Source organism: Sebastes fasciatus, chromosome 22 (assembly GCF_043250625.1).
Source record: "Sebastes fasciatus isolate fSebFas1 chromosome 22, fSebFas1.pri, whole genome shotgun sequence".
Taxonomy (NCBI): Eukaryota; Metazoa; Chordata; class Actinopteri; order Perciformes; family Sebastidae; genus Sebastes; species Sebastes fasciatus.
In genome coordinates, this window is record NC_133816.1 from 8,791,876 (window position 1) to 8,813,188 (window position 21,313).

Below are 21,313 nucleotides of genomic sequence, written 5' to 3' on the forward strand. Positions count from 1 at the left end.
TAACAAGTTAGCGTTTCAGCAGCCAATTGATGTTGATGCTGTCAGATTTAAACCTTTTGAGGGACTTTTCTTTCTACCTCATATTTTTTGCTTAACTTAGTGCTGTTGAGTTTAGGGACTATTCTTTTTTTCTGAATGTTATCCAAATGTATCTATGGCTTTTATATCCAAGATAAAAAAAAAATAAGCTTCTAGTAAAAACTTCTCAATATGAGCTATGAGGTTCAGTTGTCTCGTAGGTAGGTGATAGTTCTTTTCTCCTTGGCTTGGCGAGCATGGAGTGGTAGGTGGCGATTTCTTCTTCAGGGTTTGATTAGTCTTTGTTTCAGGGCTACAACTAATGATTATTTTCATTATCGATCAACCTGGGTAGGGATGCACCGATCCGACTTTTTCAGTCCCGATGCGATACCGATACCTGGGCTTTGGGTATCGGATGATACGTAGTACCGATCTGATACCAGTGTTTAATTAATAAGCTTCACTGTGTGGAAGTGACTGGGATCATTCTTTTATGTGTAAGGAAACATCAGGCTTGACTTAAATATTGCTTTCCTAACTTTGTAAAACAAAATGTGACCAATAAATACATACATTTACTGAATTGTTATCTATTATTAAAATAATTGTACACCAGCAACTTGATAAAAAATCTTCAAAATTAACAGGAATTACAATTCAAATGTAAACCTTTTTTAATGCAGCAACAAATTGGTCAAAACTTAAACAGGAATTAAAATTCCAGTATATAATGTATATAGTATATACAGATAGAATTAAATTGAATAGATTGCCTCATTGTCACTGATACCCGATCCAGCTATTTAAGTCAGTATCTGCCCGATATCCGATATCGGTATCGGTGCATCCCTAAATGTGGGGATTATTTTCTTAATCGTTTGGTCCATAAAATGTAAGAAAGTATTTAAAAATGCCCATCACAATTTACCAAAGCCCAAGTTTACATATTCAAGTCACTTGTTTAGTCCAGCCAGCAATCAAAAACTCAAAGATATCCAGTTTAATATCCTAGATGTCTAAAAGAATAAGCAAATATTCACATTTGCGTTGCTGGAACCAGAGAATGTTTGGCATTTTGCTTCAAAACAACTTTAATCTGCTATAAAACTAGTTGATTAATTTTCTGACAATGAACTATTCCATTTATTGACTAATTGTCTCAGCTTTTACATTGTGTAGTCGTGAGAAGTCGCTGTAAGTGAAGAAAGATGTGTTGGATTTTAGGATAAATCAGTTTTTGCCCTTTGATTTGGAGATGGATCCTGCTTTGCTGTGATACATTATAGTCTTTCATCTTTTATACCAGCTTCATACTCATTATTTCTTCCTTATGTGTGATGATGATTTTCAGTAGAAACCTGCAGTATTTTATCAAATAGCTTCTTGCACTCTTTAAGGCTGAGCTTGAGTTATAATTAAATCTTTTAAACATCCAGGTGCAAACTCTAAAAGCTTTTTTGTTCTGGTCTGTCCATGTCGTATTTATTGGAATACTCTAACCATGTAGCTCCACCTGCTGGTAGTGCATTTAGTTAAGAAAGCATATTGCATTTGATCACCTGAACAAAATGTTCTTTCTCTTTGTTTTCCTTCATTCAGTCCTCGGTGAACTAAATTAAACATGAGAGTTGTTGGCCAGAAACTGATGGATCAGGCACGAGCAGTGTGGGAGGGCATTTATCACCCTCCGCCTGAGCAACACATTCCACCCCTGTAGTGTTTATTGGCTCACAGTTAAAGGGCCAGTTCAACAGAAAACAGACTATAACTAAATACATGTTATTTCACATTATGGAGTATATTTATGAATGTATTCAGATAATTTTATCATAATTAATTGTATTATAATTGCAATCACGCTGTTGTCAACAGACTTAAAAAGGGTTTGTCTGGCTGGTTTGAAGACGGGGGAGTATGGGTAATAAATCTACAGCAAAGTCAGAGGGAAATTGTTTCAGTGTGATGGATGTCGTCATCTGACAGCCATGGACCTGACATTCAGAGCATTCACAGCCATAATTCCTCACAACTTTGAAATTGAATTTACTAAAGCTAAATAAGGAATAAGGAACCTACCAAAAATCATCTATCGATCTATCGATCGATGTAAATGGATGAATAAATGTGACATAAATTAATTTTCTGTTTAAATTTGCTTCTATATTTATTTCTTTGTTTTAATTCTCCTATTTACTTTTCTATTAAATTTATTTATTTTTTACTAACTTTTACATTTATTTATATTTTTTTATTTACACTCAATTTATTTTTGAATGTATTTATTTATTATTAAAATGTATGTATATTTATTTATTTCTGCATGATTTTCTCTTTGCATTTTTCCCCAAACTCATTTATTTCTGTATTCTGTTCTTTTTGTATTATTCTCTTTATACATTGCTTTTTACGTATTTTTTTCTTTTTTACAAGTAATGTAAAAAGCAATGTATAAAGAAAAGAATACAGGGAAATGCAGAAGGAATGTCATGCAGAAATAAATATATGCAATTTATTAATGAATAAATACATTTAAAAATACGTTTCAAATAAATAAAGAATAAATACAAAAATAACTACATAAATTGGAAAGATAATACAAATAAATAAATAAAAGGGAAAATTAAATACAAGTAGATAGGGGAATTAATACAAAGGTATATAAGAAGCAAATTAAAACAGGAATATCAATTTATGTTATTTTTGACACATTAAATATCTAATTTATTTATTTATTTATTCATTTCTGATTTTGGAAGGTTTCGTCCTCCATAACTAAACCGTCCAATGTGTTGAGCTTTTAAAGGATAAGGCTGGTGATATTGTATATTATGTTATTGTCAACAAATCCCATGAAAAGACAATGAATTGATCTTACTAACAAATATTGCCTGTGTAGCCAAAGCCTGATATATCTTATTCCTCTATGCCACAGAGCTCCATTGTTGTCACTGTAATTTATTTTGATTAATTCCACACACCATTACTGTCCTGCTGCTGTAAATACTCACTCGGGTACCAAATCAGTAGCTGAAAGTAGTCCCCAGCAAATTCCTCCTGTTTGAGTAACGTTTTCTTACAACCATAGTGCCCAGCTGTTTAAGGAAATTATGTAGCCCTTTTTTAACAAATGCAAGTTTATAGTTGGGACCGTTTTTCGGCCTCTGGCTGAAAGCCGTAGACAGATTAATGCGCTGTCAGTTTTTCGTGTTTTCATGGGATTGTTGGCAAAAGAAAATACAGATCATTGCCAGCTATTCCTTCAAAATGCCTCATATTCATCTAATTAAGCCAGTTTGTGTTAAAAATGTAATTTGTATCATTTTCTATTTCATCTCTCAGGGGACACCGCACATCCCTGCAAGTGGTTCAGCGATACCTGCCATACCAGGTAAGTGTAATTAGTTGAAATATTGTATGTATGCACACTGCATGCATTGATTCGTGCATGCATGAACAGAGTTGATGCATGATTGAGAGAAAACATTTATAGTTTGCAGCTGCGAAGTGCTGATTTGATTTGGGACAGGAATCAAAGTGTGTTGAAGGTTTTTTTTTTGCCTCCAGAACATCATATTTTCAATCCGGCAGATCAAAGTGTTGACAAATCACCATGCAGACCCTGCACTACCAGTGAATACGGTATTGCGGTGAAGAAAATGGAGAAACCCTCTTCTGGCTCTGGAAGCATCCACGGCTCCGAGAAGCCAACATTGGAGATGAGTGAGGATTCACCGCCGCCAAAGAAAGGAAGAGAGAAATTAGCCAGTCTCTTAGCTGATCTGTTGGGCTTTCCAAGCGCAGATAGGCAGCCCGAGGCAAACACTAACAGACTGAACCTGTATGAGTCAATGAGCCCTAGATTTGCAAATGAGCTCAAATCTGCACCCACTGGCACCTGGAGACCATTACAAGATGCACAGCAAGACAAAAGAGCTGTCATCTATGAAAACTGTTTAAAGTGTCAAGGGGAGCACTGCCACCCTCCTCCACGGGTCGCACCTGCTGTAACGTACCACAACAGGAACATTTCAACTTTACAAACCTTTCTGCACCCGAAGAAAAGCCCCGAACACGAAGCGGCTGCTAATGAGGAACTGCTCCATCAAGCTCCCGGTGATGGATCACGCGGCGGCGACGGGCCGTGTCAGTACGAAGAGACGAATGGTCGAACGGTGTCCGGCGAAGGTAAGAGGCCTCTTCTCCAGTTTCCTCTTCACCTCAAAGCTTCTTCGACTCCTATGGTGTCCTTTTCCTCTTCACTGCCATAAAATGGATCTTCTTCTTTTTTCCGACTTGTTGTTGATGTTATCATCAATAAAAAACACACTTTCCTCCTGGCTTCCTTTTTGCTTTATGAACTGCTTGTATTCTCTCTGCACTTTGTGATGTTTCCTTTACTTGTGTCGCTTGGGGACTGTGAAAAGTAGAGGGGATTGAAGTTATTGCATGAGTTATGAAATCATAAATGACATTTAAGCTCTACTAGAGACTGACTGATACCAAGGCTAAAAAAATGTTGTAATGGTTTATAAGTTGTAACTACTGTCTTTATTCATGGTTATTAAATCCTTTACCGATGCCTTCTGTATGAGTCGTAAGCCAACTTTTGGGTTGCCAGGTTTTGAAAAATCCTTATGTTTGCTTACCTTTAGGAAAGGTCATATATTAACAACATGTTAAGCATCTATTTATCGATTACAACGTTATTAAAACAGACAATAGCATTAATACCAAATAAAAAGGATTAACACCGCAACCTGGCAACCCATAACTTCTTCCTTCTTATTAATGGCTTTTAACCAAATTATAAATGATTATTTAGTAAATGATTTATCAGCCACCAATGAGCTGCCTTGTTGGGAAGTGGAATCCAATATTATATATATATATATATATTTTTTTTTTTAACAAAATATTTTTGATATGGCATACTGCAATTGTGAAAAACAAACTTTTCTGTTTGTAAAGAACCTCAGACATACATGATCCTTAGCATTTCGGTTCTGAAATTTCTTGTTACTTCTTGGCTGATTGACTGAGTTGAACGTGTATTAGGTTCACCTCGCTAAAACCAATGCCGTCTAATACAACAATCCTGCATTGTATTGCGTTATATTGACAGGTGTTTATTATTTTGTCCACCCACTCCGAAGGGATCGTACAGTTGAATCAACACCTCTTAAAATAGGTTTCAACAAAAACTGAACATTATAACCTTCTAAACCTAGAGGTTATTTATTGCTGGGCTGTTGGAGTAGACTTTATTTGTCTTAGATAAGTGTACCTAATAAATTGGTGACTGAGTCATTGTTGCGTTGGGGTGCCGCATCGCCCTGAAGGGGTTTATATCACACAATGACCGGCTTGCTGTACATTATCCAGCTTATTACACCGCTACTTACTTAAGAAATCAATAATTTGACACAAAAGCGGTCCGCCGGAGTCCAAGATCAGAACTGCGTCCATAGTAACGGTCTGGTATACATAGCAACGGTCTGCTATAAAGAAATAACAGACCATAGAACGTCGTGATTGACCAATCAGAATCGTGTATTCAACAAAGCCGTGTAATAAGTAGCAAGAAATTGCAGTGCAGAAATAGCAGCGTTATGTTTGAGGTAATTTAGAAACAGTGTCGCTGTCACATAGTTTGTAAGTGTTTGTAAAATGTCCCACTTCTAAAAAGAAATAGAGGGAATCCTTATCAAAAATGGACAATTGGCAGATATATATTTTTTTTTAATTCTCAGATATCTATTGGTATTGACCTTAAAAATCTATAACGTCAACATTAATATATCTGCAGTAAACTAAATTGTCAATGTTAATATATCAGTCCGGCGAATATAAGGGCTTTCTACATTATAAAACAGAACGTATCACTGATAACTGTGTTTAAATGTTAGTACTTAGATTGGCTTTTACATTTACATAGGACAGGAAATGAATGACACTAAATGTCTGCTGCATGTTGAACCTCTTTTGTGATGTTTGTCCCTTGCACGGTGTCACGTTGTCAATACAGCTCTTATTTCCAGCACCAGGGATGCTTTTTCTCCATGTGTAACAGTTAGTGGTATTGTGAGATGATGAATCAATCCAGTGTTACTTGTTCCCACCACTGGATCTGGACAAATTCATGCATTTAGACCCAGAGAGCACTTTGTGTGATTCATGAAATGGATTAAAAAAGCACAATGTGGGGTAATTGCTCTGGCAAATTGGCACAAGAAATTGCAGTTTAATTTCTTGTATTTAAAACACACTATGTTTTTCCTCTCTCAACAGACAAAAGGCTTAATAGTAAAGAGGAAAGACGCAGAGCTGATCCTGCTTATGCGATCATGGAGTGTCGGGCGCCGGAGAGGAACTCAGAGGTAGGCCAATCCCAAACTCTCTAATCGGCTTTATGCTATCAACCACTTACACATTTGGACTGAGTTCAGCCTAACATTTTATGGTAAATGTCTGACATCATGGGAAATACCATGGGAATAATAGGCTTGAGTAATATCTGAAATTGAACATGAAAAAAATGTGTTAAATCAGCATTTTGTAGGTTATGTTCTCAAGTCTATGTGCTGAAAACAGAGCGTTAAAGTGCTGTACTTGATGTGTGTGCAGTCTCTTAAGCATAAGCTTGTGCTTTGGACTTGTGTGTGAGGTTGGTGTGTGATTAAGACAACCTGTTCTCGGAGGTGTTCGTTCAGCCAAAAGGAAGAAAGCAGCAGCAATAGAGATGGATGATATGACCTCAGAAGTACACTCAGTATTTAATGTTGTTCTCGAGAGGCGTTCTGGTCGTATTGGAGGCTGTTGAATGTTGCTGGTGTTATAACTCTCCTGATAGTAGGATTTATTGCTCAGCTTGTGGGTGTATAAACTAACAGCTGATTATGTATCACGATTAACATATTTACCTCCTTTTAATGAAAAAAGTTTAGAATACATCAGTATTCCTCTCTTGCTCTCAAAGGTTTTGACAGGAACATGGGCTAACTGGTTGAATCCGTCCTTGGTTGTTGTAGCTTCGTTTAAAGGGATTTCATACTTTGGGAAATGCTCTTATTTGCTTGAAAGAAGCCAACATGAATCTACACTAGCCCACAACGCACGAACCAAACTGGCTCTAGATAGGGCCATTGGCGTTTTCTCATGCCGCCAAATCCTACACACTGCACCCTGAACCCCTGGAGTGCCCCGATACGGAACATGAATATTGAAAAACAATGCTAGAAGCTGTCACTTAAAGTGTCCAACTGCTGGAAAATGCACCAATATGCAGTAATGCAGCCAATGGCCATTACATATTTCCCCCTTTATGTACTAGTGTCATTCATTCTCAGCATGATAATCAATCCCTCTTTGTGTGCAAACAGTGGCCTCTCATGAGACTGAAAGCAATATAGCTGCACTCCACCACCGATTTTTCCCACCACAATAGCTGTGCTTACTGTCTGGAATCAGATATTGCATGACTACAATATAAAAAGGCATGGTTATCCATCCATAATGACGAGCCATTGCAGACAGTGTTTCTACATGTAAGACGTGGCCCTGAGCTCTCAGTAAATCTTGAATTTCGGCCTCTGTCTATATAAATACTCCTGACGTGTCAACCGAGCTGTTGAAGAGAAAAGTCACACTTTCTTATGTAATAAACTTGTGGGTATAGTCGCTTACTGCAAATTCTAACCTCGCTGTCCGTGTGTCTCGCTAGGCAGAAGAAAAAAGCAAGTACGAGTTGATGGGCAGCTGTGGTCAGCAGAGGTTCCTCCAAGAGACTGAAGGTGAGTGAGACGTCAACCAGTTAAACAACGGTCTGAACGTTTTCAGCCGTGTATTACCCAGGCTTCTTACAATAACCAGGGCTCACTTACATAAGGTGAATTAAATCCATGAGCCATGCCCTTGAATAAACAAAGGCTATTAACACCTGTTTACTTGGCCTGCATGAATAAATAAATGAAATGAGGCTCCATTCAGTGTCTGAAATAGCAGACTGGCACGAGGCATTGCAGCCACAAGGGTGATGTTAGGAGCAGACATGTACTCCGCACACAAATAATGTTTACTTGACTTTATTCAGGGTAATGTACTGTGACATTGACAACAAGTTGTTTACATAAAGTGTATAGCATGTACTGTACAGTGCTGCATAATGAGTCATAATATATAGAGCCAATTGCACCAGCTGTTCTTAAATTCAGACTTAGCCTCGTACAACGTAAGTGGAGTGAAATGAACATTATGGGTCGAGAAATTTGGTAAACACACGTCGAAAACACTCGTTTCCCCTCAGTTTCGTTTGTTGTCTGTCCTCACACTCGCAGCTCTGCGTGGTTGCTGGAAGTCCCTGTCGTACTGGAGAGCAGCATTTATGCTTTGTTCGTTTACAGTTTCTTTGTCAACTTCACAATAGCAAAAAAAGCTTATATATAAAGTGAAGTCCTCCGTTTTATGTCCACCGCCCTCCTCAAAGCCACAAACAGTGCCTTCAAATGTCCGCTCCGTAGGGCTGATAACGCCACTAGACACTCGCAAAGCGTTCAAGACCCAATCAAAATGTGATCGTGGGTGTCTGCGTCATCGTTTTCATAGATCTCCGTTTCTGCCCGTCCAGACCACAATGTAATTTTCAAAAGAGTCTTCAAATTAAAGGTATTAGTGTGAATTCACCAGGGATGTTTTGATAGTATCACTTTATTTTACAAATCCGTAAATTCCTAATAATCTCATGGAAAGCATTATGTAAATTGGCACTACTTAAAGTAAAATAGAGATGCTTTCTGTTCATTTTATTTCCAATTAAATGCTAAGATAGCCTAACCTAGAGTTTCCAATAATGAATTAATGATATCTGAATATTTTCCCGGGTTTAAATCGAGCAGTTCTTTTAAAGACGTTCCTATGCATATCATTAACTGCTTTTGATTTTTTTTGTTATGGTTCTTTTCAGGACACTTTCAAAGAAAGATTAATTAAAACATTATCAGGAAATAACTGACCCATAAAATAGTTACATTTATCTTTCAGAAAACCTTTTTTTTCTTTTTTTTAAATTGTTTAGTACGGTAGTTTCTGGGCTTGTACTTGTACTTTTGTTGTTGCTAATTTTACAGTGGCATCTGAGGTTAAAGGGACTATTTGTAACTTTCAGAAATGCTTGTTAACAGAGACACCTGTGGCCGTTAAGTCAACTAAAGTCAGCGTCAGGCTCGCACTTGCTCGCTCTAAATAGACATGAACGAGCATCGCTCCAAACAGTGAGGCGACACACGTCAGCTAAAACCACAATATCACTCTATATTTCACCTGCTTGGCAGTAATATTAGCTGACCAGACGAAGGTCTCTCCATGAATCACTGCTGATCCTAGTGTTGGCTTTTCCTGCTTCAGCAAAAGCGGGTCGGTGCCGGGGCTGAAGCAGGAAGAGAAATGTTATCGCCTCCCGACTGCGCCCGCAGGGAGACACCGGAGTTTTGGTTTGAGGCGATAATGTTTCTCGCTGCGGAGCCCCGTCACTTCATAAGACACGGGAAACCTCTGTTGGTCTGGAGGAGCTGCAGCAGTTATTTCTGCACAAACGTCCACTGTACATTCACTAGATATTCTCAGAGCTAAACTAACTCTTCTGCAGTGTGTAGTGTGCGCGCATGCTCGTCTAGAGGTGGAGCGAGACAGCTAGAACGCGCGCGGTGTTTGAGTGAAGGCAGGCAGGCAGAGAAGCAGTGACTCCGGCCACACGCGACCGGTACATTTATACGCTTAAAAAGTTACAAACAGTCCCTTTAAATGCTTGTTTGTTAGTTACTACATGTAAAGTTAAGTGTCATTAGAAATTGGTCAAAAAAAGAAAGAAAAGCATAATCTTAGGTCTGATGTAATGATAGTACAAAAGAGAGACAAACTGGGGCTAAACAGAGGCATCAGTTTAAATTGTTTATTTGTTATTTATGATATTAGATGAATCACATATGAATCTATAAAGCACATACAGGTATGAGTCACATACATAATTTGTGTTACCATTAACATAATTTAGAATAAAAGACGAGTTTCAGCGACCTCTCTTTTCCATTGTGTCGTGGAGGGCTCACTGCAGCGTGAACATTCATTTACCCATCTGCATTTTATGTAACGCCATAAACTCGAGTTACGTAAGAACCACTTGTGTCCAGAGAAAACCACACACAGATGTCTAACCAGACAGAGAGTGCAGGGACGCGCGACAGGATACCTGCCCCTGATGGTGAGGTGAGAGGACAGTTGTCGGGGGACGTTTGGCCACTTAAGCATCCCACACCTAGAAACATGCCCTCAGTCTAATGCACACCTGCTCTAGGAAAGTCCCAGCAGCTGTCACAATGTGGCACCAAACCCATCCGTCATGTTCATGTACCTACACACACTCACGACTCGGCTTCCATGTCATCTTTCCCATCATCCTGCCTGAGCGAGCGGTTAATGGACGGGGACGTGCAGGAGGCGGCCAAGTCCAGCGGCTCAGGTTTACGTGACGATGCACACTCGATGGCAACTGAAATGAGTAAAAGACTTAATGTGATGTTGTAGTAGTATAACACTTTCATTATACAGTTAGTAGCTACGACCGATGATGTTATATTTGGCTCCATATTGAGACATTTGTTCAGGCTGTTCTAGTGTGCAATCATTACCGTTTTTCTGTGGGACATTTCCCTGTGGCACTGCTATTCTTGAGGCCTCTATACAGTACATGGTGCAACGACAGCAATTTTGCAGGTTCATTGTCTGTCACTTTGACATAGTTTGTGACCAAGATTTTATCGGACCCATTTTTGCACAAAAGTTCATTTTGAGGTATGTCAGATTTTTCAGTGAATCCCTGGTGAAGGCTTAATGCTCAGTTTTTAGTTGAAACTGTTTCAGAGAGGTGTTGATTCAGCTTTAGGAACATTTTGTCCACCCCCATTTCTATTGATGAAAATAGGCTAAAATAACAGAAACAAGTCTGTCTAATGCAATACAGCAGCACAAACTACATCCTCCAAAATGAGCTGAATCAACACCTCTCTAAAACAGTTTCAACAAAAACTGAACATTATAACATTCATGAAGAGAGGATTTATTGCAGGACTGTTGTATTAGAGTGCATTAGCTTTAGCTGAGTTTTAGTAGGGATGTTACGGTACCATAAATTTAGTAGTCAATACTAATACCAGTGAAATTCCGATTATAATTTGATACCACGGAAAAAAACAAAAGTAAAACAATAAATCCCATGTAACATACACCGCTTTCTTACCGTTTGCATACTGTTCTTGTATTACTGTGAAAACATCTCCTTCAAACATCTGTATTTATTCAAGTTTGTAATTGGCACCTCCTGTGTTGAAATCGGCAGGACGAGAGCTGGCTAACGTTCGCTGTTAGCATCTGGTAAGCAGCACAGTCCTGTAAGGAGCTAACCGCTAACGTAAACTAGCTCTCGTCCTGCTGATTTCAACACGTATTTTTTGTTTGCAATGTAGCATTATCAGGGAAAAAGTAAGGTGTGTGCGTCCCCTGGGCGCGTCGAGAGGGAGTTTACTGCGTCCCAAACACCTTTTCTATCGTCCCTGGGACGATTAGACGACATTACTCTCGAGCTTGTAGAAAAACGAGTACCGTCACGTTTTCAGAATTTTGGCATCAACTTGGTACCGAAGTTGTCGTGACATCCCTAGAGTGTAGGACCACCATGTGTACTGAAGACCAAAGATTTCACACGTTTCTCTCATGATTAATTTGTCTGTGACAGCCCAAAATTGCGTTGTGTAAAGGTGCCTGTTAGTTTCAGTCTGGTCGTTTTCTCACGGTTGTGGTGTACTCTGAGTTGTTTTTGTATACATCATCTAATTTGATCAATAAGTCAGCATTGGTGATTGGATAACACTCACCCACCACCGCAGAGACCCTGGCGGTAGTATCTTTGGCTTGGTCATGCGATTTGATTAGCGACATTTCTGGTGGGAAGCCAGTGAGGGAGCACGGCTTTTGTCTCTGCACCAGTCACACCTGCTGGTTGGTCTGGTCTCTTGCACAGAGGATGGGATCTGGGAAGGGATAGTGTTGTCCCGGTAAAGTCCTTGTTTGCAGGTGAAACTGAGGAGAAAGAGGGAAAAAAAACAGTGTCTTTATGATGAAGACTTTTTGCCGTTTGATTATTCAATAGTATGTAATCTTTTAAATGAGGTGAAAATATGATGTAGCATCAAATCTGGACTTGTGTTGGCATTTTGAGTAAAGCGTTACTCCTTTGGGTTCAGTCAGCCATGTTTTCACCTCCACCTCAATGTCCTGTCTGCTAGAATAACACTCGAAAGGTGTGAAACCAGCTTGAACAGGCCTCTCACCCTGAAGACACGGCTGTCATTAGACCCGTCATGTTTCCCTCTCAAAAGCAGTTGACTTGGTGAGTCCGGGTCACTACACTCAGACAGGTATTGCCTCTGAAATCTCCCCTTGAGGCTTTTCGCAAAGTGTATTATGGAAAAGTCCTTCAGCCTTATAGCTGTGGTGCAAAAACCCACTGTTGTAATGGCAGCCATTATACAACACCACACTGCAGCGAGGGCTGCTTGGTGTCTGATCAATTAGGGATCGGGCCTCTTAGACGTTGCCAAAGGCTGACACCCAGCGAGACTCTGCCGGCGTCTAATGGCCTCTCACTCTTTGTACGAGCGTTCCCTGGGGTCGATGCCTCTGAGCTGCTGGTAATGGCCGCTGCCTGCTGCCATTTAGGAAGTCAATAGCAGGTGAAATCTTTGTTGTCCCCAAACGTTACGCATTACCCAACCTCTAAACAAAATTTACAACGCTTTATCTACATGATAATGTAGCTGTCAAATACAGATGCATATGAATCCATGACATTAAAACTAAAATAATGTATTTTATACAGCGTTTCATAGTTTTACAATATGATTGTAACACGTGTATTTACTGTTATACGGGTATAAAATAACTATAGTCTTCTAGAGCCTCATTAGTGCTTTGAGCAGTAAAGGCCCCCAGCTGAACTGCTTTCTGTTGTGCTCCGACTGCTGTTGGGTTTATTTCACACACAAATCAACAGTAGTTAAACGATCAGTTTTCTGTGATCTAGATATTCTCTTTAATCTTCAGACATCAGCAGTCTTGCAATAACTGACATAAAGGAAACTGATTTTTTCAGCAGTGTTTATGTTGCTAAACTATACATGGTGTTGTTATGAAGTGGTAGAGCTCAAGAGGAGTTCATCGGTTAATCAGTGTAGTTTTAGCTGATGTACAGTGCTTAAAATTAATTACATGGGCACTGTATGGGCAGTGTAGCCAGGGTTAATTTGTTATTAATTAAGAGTCTTGACTGGTTTACTGGTCGGGCTCTAGTTTGCACATCCATAAATGAGACAAGAAGTAGCTTGTTGATTTGTAATCGTAGTGGCAATTACAGCTGAAGTGATTAGTCATTTAATTAGAAAATTAATTGGCAACTAATTAAACTGCAGATGTTTTGACAATTGTAATGTTTAAGTCATTTATCAAGCACAAATGCCAATTAATTGACAAATCAGCAGATTATGCATGATGAATGCAAATGCAAATAATCGTTAGTTGCAGCCCGAGTGGCGAGTCGATGCTGCCAGTGAAAGGATTCTGTTTGAAAAGGGGCTAAAAATAATGAACATCCTTGTTAATTACTGGAAGAGCTCAGTGCTGTAGTAGGACAACGACAATTTTGAATGCGCTATTCCAATGAATAATGCTGATGTAGGTGATCTAAATTTATCAGTTAATTTGGCTTTATTTTCTTTTAGTCGTTCTATTTGCACACAAGTAATTAACAAATGTATAAATCACTGCTCAGGAGAAATTCAGTACATCTTGCTTTTCACTAGTCTCTATTCATGGGGGAGAAAAGAAGTATTCAGGTTATGCTAATGTCTCAGATATCCTTGAGTGTACACTCCCCTTGGTTTCGAAGGTTGAAGCTATCTTTGCTGGCATTGTAGACACGGGCACGATCCGCGTCACAGAGCCCAGATATGCACATATTTTATGCAGTTCTGAAACTGCATCAAGAAGACACTGAGCTCTACAGCATTTATTCTGCACCTCTTTATGCTGGTTGGCTTTTAACGGTAAAGCTTCCTGTTTTCACTGGAAACCATCTATCAAGCTCAATAAATTACACGGACAACGCACTTTAGGCAACACTGTGGCAATGATTTGTGTTTGACAGGAAAAGCTATTCAGTAGAAATGGGTTGAGGCGATGTTTGTTTGCTTTACTTGACACCTTTTTTTTTTTGCTTACTACATTATTTAATCAGTTGCATATATTCTTGAAGCTTTAGCTGTTTTTACTCATAACAGTGCTCGTGTTCAGCATCAGCTCAACGTTAAACTGTAGTCAGGCTGCAATTAAACAGCTTTTTAACAGTGTTTTACTAATTTTAAATAGAGAAATCTGCCAATGATTTGTACCTCTGTTGGTGTTGGAAATACTAGAAAATCAAACTAGTTTATCTGGATGTTATTTGCAAAGTTGTTCCGTTGAAAATATTACCTAAAAAATCTAGTTTAACGGTAATTTGATTAAAAAAAAAATAATTAAATTTGGGTCAGTAAGCGCACCAGAAAGTATTCACATGTTTAAGGAATTGGATATTGGCTATGGAGCGCTGATGGTGGAATTAAAAGGGCAATAAGTTCCGGTTTTACTGCCTCATAACATTAAATGACCATAATGTATCCCTGGGGCCTAACTAATTATGTATAATTAGCCTCTACGGGGGGGAAAGGGCAATTCAGTGGGATACACGTTGTGCCAGTGTAGCTGTTGATCCCATATCTGCTGCTGTGCTTTACTGTTGAAAACAACATAACAGTGACTTTAATGCAGATGTCTGTATTTGAATGACTCTAATTAACATTATGCTGTTGATAAGAGATTTCCAGCTTGTGATGAAGGTTATAATGACAAAGTGTTAAAATAACATCAGCCATACCTTTGATTTCTTCATTGTTATCTTTTAATTAAGGTCGTGATGACAAAAACAAATAACCCTTTATTAAAGACATGAACTGTCTCTTTCTCTCTCGCAATCAAAATGCTGTGAAATAATTGGCTATGTTCCTTGTAATGAAGAAATAGTCATCTAAATGCAACTGCATGCCTCTTTTATGAGTTTAAAATGTGTTTTGGTTGACAATGGAGTTATTTGGCAGTATAAGCTATCAAGCTGTGGCTTCAAAGACCTTGTTAGCAGAATGAATTACTTGTTGGTTTTGGTCTCTTCTGGGGTTTTGTTGATAGAAATTAGTTTTCACACCTTTTAAAAGAAGCAAATGACATAAATGTACAAAACTCCCCCCTGTGCTTAATTAACACTTAGTGTTGCTCTTCTATTGACAGGGTCAGTGTTCGTTTTCCCACCAGAGGCACCGCTTCCTGACAGGCCTCGCAGTGAAGGTGTGACGTATGTGAATATTCCTGTTAGTCCCACATCCAAGAAGCAGCTCAACTACATGGAGCTGGAGCTGCAGGAGACGGGTCCTGGGCCCCGAGGGACCGTCACGCATCTCCCGACTCAGAGTAAGTCACGCATATACAAACGGCTTCTCTTTAAAGCAATTATGACTAGTTTTTACCGTATTCAGACAGCAGACATGTAGAACAGTCAAGGTGGCATTTTCAGCCCTAAAGGATAGTTGTAATTTACAGTAATGATAATGGCGTTGCATTATTGTATTTGTCCTCTTTTAACTGATAATTGCCTACTGCCATATTTCATCTACTTGAGTAGATGACTTAGACTTAGAAAAACAGCATATATTTTCATCTGAGGAGCGAGAACTTGAGTTTTTGCCAGTTTTGCCACATGTTTTCAACATGTGGCAAAAACATGTTACACTGTTTTCGACATACTATACTGTGATTTTTTTCGACATACTATACTATGACTTTTTTGACAAACTATGACTTTTTAATTACTTTTTTCAACATACTATAGTATGATCTTTTTCGACATGCTATACTATGACTTTTTAATTACTTTTTCTGGCAGACTATACTTTGATTTTTTATGACATGCTATACCAACTTTTTTTTCAACGTGCTGTGCTATGGCTTTTTAATTACTTTTTTTCGACATACTACTTTGACTGCTATACTATGATAGTAAATGCTATACTGAATTTTTTCTTCAACATGCTATACTATGGCTTTTTTTTCCGACATGCTATACTATGACTTTTTAATGACTTTTTTTGGACATGCTATACTATAACTTTTTTTTCCACATACTACTACTTTATTTTTATATGACACTGTCCTGCAGATAAGATTGTATAAGGTCCACTTTTAAATACTTAACAAAAACGTATATATTTCTATAATTTTCTGTCAATCCACTTAACATTTTGACGTTAAAATATTAGACTTTCTATGACTTACTTCAAGCTGTTTCTGCGTCTTGACAGGAAAGAGCTCCACCAAATATGCCCAGATTGACATCACTGCTACGGAGACAGCCCACAAAGTCGGAACGCAGCATGCCCTCGGTCGGCAGGAGGGCCTGCACACTCTGGATCTGAGGAGAAAGGGGACACCACATTGATTTCTTCATCACTGAACTGTTGATCTCAGCAGGATGTTTTTTGCCCAATACCAGCGTACTACATCAAACTCTCAAGTTTCATGAAACATCTCTCTGAGGAGGTTTTCAGTTGAGACTGTTCCCAAAAGATCCTCTAATGTTTACTGTTGGACTCATTCTCTGTTCTGTTCCTGGGAGTCACTTTGTTCAGTCTACACATACTTAAATCCCAGAAAATGTCGTCTGCTCAATCCATTTTCTTAGATTCAGACTTGCTTCTATAACCACAAAGCAACTGGAAGATGGAGCCTCCGCGTAAAGGTATGGCACCGGATCAGGAGTAACATTTCAGTCTTGTTCTCCTGTGTGGACTAGGGCATCTCATTAAATGGCATTATGTCAGTGCCAGAGCCTCAGGCTAACTTGAAAGATGATGTGCTAGTCCTGAGCTGAGTCACTGGCCCAGAGCAGAAGCATTTCACAGCTCACTCAGGCCAATCCTAATAACAAGCAATATGCTGTTTTTGGCCTTGTTTGGGAGAATGAGGTAGGGTGGCGGCAGGAGAAGAAGCAGCAACCACATCAGTAATTCCACATGTAGTTGCATGAAACTCACTTATTATTATATTCATATTTGGGGAAACTTTTCATCTAGTCTTACTCAGAATGTTGCAAATTTCAGGCTCACTATTAAAAATTGTAAGAACAGGATAATCAAAGCTTCTGCTTGGTGCCATTTTTGTTTTGCCTGGGTGTAACTAATGGATCTGTGTTTATCATGAACAGAATCTCAATGCTGCTATTGTTTTTTTCTCTCCGCAGAGACTGTGAAAATCACTCTGCAACAACAAATATATCCCAGAACTGACTGTCTGGCCCTCACGGCCATCATTTGTCAAAATTGTGTATTTTAAAATAAGTTTGAAGTTTTGTTTTTTACTCACTGAAGTGGTTAAATCCTTTTTATTATTATTATTCCTAATTGTGTGTGTGCACATAGCAATTTTTACTGAAACTGCAATTTTGAAAAAAAGAAAGAAAAGATATTTAGTATGTGTTTTGTAGAGCTATTTTAGTAGACAACTTTAGTCAATGTATTGTTTTAGTCTCGGATTACACTCTATTTTCATATCTGTAAATACATTTCCTTTCTATTTCGGTGATGTGGATTGTTATAAAATATACAGACATTAGAGACATGTATGTACAGAAAAGATGTATGGAAACAGACAGTGCCTGCTGCCTAAGGCACTATTTTTTTTCTTGTAATACTATTTTTCTTGTTAATTATTTATAACCTGAATCACCACTTTGATGTGCGCGTTGAGTTTTTCTAGAGTAGATAATATATGGGACTTTTCCCCCATGTACAGTTGTAAACCAGTTTGGTAAGATACACTATGATGAAGCATTTAAATGACTGATCTACAGTATGAAGGGAATATACTGTATATATATACATATATACACCGATCAGCCATACATTCAGACCACTGACAGGTGAAGTGAATAACATTAATTAAAAAAATGGGCATGCGTAAGGAACTCCAGCTCTTGTGGGATGTTCCCGGTCTGCAGTGGTCAGGACCTACCAAAAGTGGTCCAAGGAAGGAAAACCGGTGAACCGGCGACAGGGTCAGACCCGAGGCTCATTGATGCACGTGGAGAGCGAAGGCTGGCCCGTGTTGTCCGATCCAATAGAAGAGCTACTGTAGGTGAAATTGCTGAAAAAATGAATGCTGGTTCCGATAGAAAGGTGTCAAAACAGAGTGCAACGCAGTTTGTTGCGTATGGGGCTGCGTAGTCGCAGACTGGTCAGGCTGCCCATCTTGTCTTAATGTTATTGCTGATCGGTGTAAATATTCCTCTCTTGGAATTGATCTTTGGATGTTTAAATAAAATCATGAATCATTATTTAATTTCTTGTTATTTCTTTTAGTTATGCGTCTGCTTGATGTTATACACCCTTTGGTGGCCATGTTAGATGTCTAATGGCATTGTACGACATAGTATAATATGTCATAGTAGCCCATAAAATGCCATACAAATGTCATGTAAAAAGTCAGTGTACTACGTCGGAAAAAATTTCATTAAATGTTATAGTATAGTACATAGAAAAAAAGTCAGTATAGTATGTAAAAATAGTACAGTATATCGAAGTCACAGGATAGTATGTAGGAAGATGATATATGTCTAACAAAAGCCATAAAGAAATCACAGTAGAGTTTGGGGGAAAAAAGTGATAGTATAATATGTCAAAAAAAAACTAAAAAAAGTTATAGTATGTAAAAAAAATAAAAAACATCATAGCATAGTATGTCGAAGAAATAAAACAAGTCATAGTATAGTATGTGGGAAAAATTAAAAAAGCCATACTATAGTACCTCCCTGCCGGGGGCGCAGTTGTCCTCCGGCTCACTGTAGACATTAGGCCCCTCCGCCTTCACCGGGGACACTGAGAAGATGGACGACGTCCCTGCAACAACAAAATTACATTTATAGTTTCTCAAGTGCGGCCCGCAGGCCAATAACGGCCCTCAGAAACATTTTGTGCGACCCCTGCACGTGACATGAACGGCATGCATTATATTTTAATAATCCACGGTCCATTTCAGCACTTGCACTTTCAATAGATTGCATTTAATACAACTACTGGTGTCTTGGGAGTGTCGCAGGAATTATCAATGCTAGTGTTGTTAGGTAAAGTTAGCGATTTTGGTGGAGAACTTTGCAATTTAATGTGGAAGTGAGATGGAAAAGATATTTTGTCTTATGTGTGCACTTTTCCTCAATCATATGCTGGCTCCCTATACTGTATATTTTGAAAAAAAAGAACCCCTGACTTACAGTATTTGTGCTTTGGCTGCAAAGCTTGCATGGACGGTGTCCTAGGACCAGTGCTGGCAAGCGGAGACTCATATCTGCAGTCAAAACATCTTTGCAGGAAAGGATCTGGGAGCCCCGGCTTGGCAGTGTGAAAGCTTTGGAAGAGACACACAGCGCACATTATTTTCACAGACAGTGAGCTTTACAGATCAGGCTGTAAAAGGTCCAAATTAAAAGCTCTCACACAGAGGTACTATTAATAGGGATTGTTCCTGTTCCACATATTTCCTAGATGGTGATGTATAGTCTGCTAGATCTCAGAGCGACATGATTCGCGTTGACTTGTCACACAGTCACTCGCACCATAGACATCAACGTCGCTGACCTGGAATGAAAACATACAGGTCAGCGTAGCGTGTCTTGGAAACTCATTTACTTATTAAATTTAGTCAGAGAGAGCAGAGGAATATAGCATAATTGGCTGTCTAGGTGGTCAAATATTGATATAAATAAATTAATGTTAATGGCATTGAGAAACTGGTGGCAGTAGTTAAATGAACTATGCAAATCCACAGACAGCTTGTGTGTAATTGCAGTGCCTGGTTTGATGTAAGAGGCAGCGGTTTAGTCCTTGAGGTCGCAATTTTAATCTTTCCCACTGTGCCCACCGACAGTGAATACACCGCAGGTGTAATTCAAGACTACCATCTGTCTACCAGAACTGTTGACTTGACACTTGGACTTGAGTGAGACTTAACTTATTTGAGACTTGATCTGGTAAAATCGGGACAACAGGAGCTTTGAGAAACAGTCGGAGCACCGACACCGGAGCAAAGCAATAGAGTGCTGTGGACGGGGACGGCAGAAAAACTTATTCGAGACACCTCAATGAAAGGATCACCTAAAAAAATGTATATCCATTTCAGTGTACACTACAGCGAATGGCGATCTGAAAGTGAAACGTATCTAAACTGTTTTTGTCATCTGATCCTGCTGGCTTTGGAGGGAGCATAGATAAGTTTCACTTTCAGTTCAGTTCCCCGTCGGAAAGGAGAAGGAAAGGGCTGTGTGACGGCAAGATAAAGTGGTGAAAATATTCTAAATATAGTGTACACTTGAACTGATTTTTTTAGGTGAGCCTTTCTTTGGGTGTCTAAAATACGTTTTTCTGCCGTCCCCGTCCACAGCACCATATTGCTTTGCTCTGGTGTCGGTACTCCTGTTTGTTTCTCCAAGCTGTGGCACACCAACTGTCATCTACTGTAGGTAATACACCTACTATGGATAAGAACCTCATACAACCCCACTTCAAAACACCTGAACTATACCTTTAAATTTACACATAAGACTATCGAGACTTAACGGGAGGTTGGCTTTGACAAGTCCTGAAACTTGACTTGAGACTTTTTTTTACAAGATTCACGACTTGTTTTGATAAGACTTACTTAGACTTGTCTCGACTGACTCTTGACTTAATGTGAGACTGGCTTTGACGTCACTTGAAACTTGACTTGAGATTTTCTTTGACAAGTCCACAGTCCTGAGACTCACTCACAAGTATTGAGCCTTGATTGGCAACTTGCTTTGACAAGACTTGGACTTAAACGTCCCTACTGACTCGAGACTAGTCTTTTTTCCTTACAGCTCTGATATCTACACCGTCAGTCTATTAGAGAATGCACTGTACAGAAAGCATATAAACACTGCCTTCTGAGTGTACCATCATATAACTGTACAAGCCACCGTATTCAGATTCTCGGGTACATTAGGTTCAAAGAACAAAGGCTGTAGAGGCAGCGAATAAAGAGTCAAGGCCATTCTGTTCTGTTCTTTGTACTGGTTCAATTATCCTTCTCCCCT

The 21,313-nt window shown here is 39.0% G+C and overlaps 1 protein-coding gene across 4 annotated transcripts in view; it reads left to right on the forward strand.

Annotated features, from left to right (window-relative positions):
- Positions 1-18,535, forward strand: part of LOC141760316 (protein Dok-7-like) — a 40,221-nt gene extending 21,686 nt beyond the window's left edge. The window contains exons 8-14 of one of the 4 annotated variants that reach the window (XR_012592329.1): positions 3,361-3,409; positions 3,586-4,206; positions 6,310-6,398; positions 7,742-7,811; positions 15,445-15,624; positions 16,512-16,948; positions 17,450-18,535. Coding sequence is in view for 3 of the 4 variants with exons in the window: in XM_074622990.1 (XP_074479091.1) it covers positions 3,361-3,409; positions 3,586-4,206; positions 6,310-6,398; positions 7,742-7,811; positions 15,445-15,624; positions 16,512-16,648 (1,146 nt within the window). In the remaining variant the exon portion in view is untranslated. Of the gene's footprint in view, positions 1-3,360; positions 3,410-3,585; positions 4,207-6,309; positions 6,399-7,741; positions 7,812-15,444; positions 15,625-16,511 lie in introns of all 4 variants that reach the window. The other 3 variants (XM_074622990.1, XM_074622992.1, XM_074622993.1) reach the window with 3 other exon arrangements.
- Positions 18,536-21,313: the final 2,778 nt, after the last annotated feature.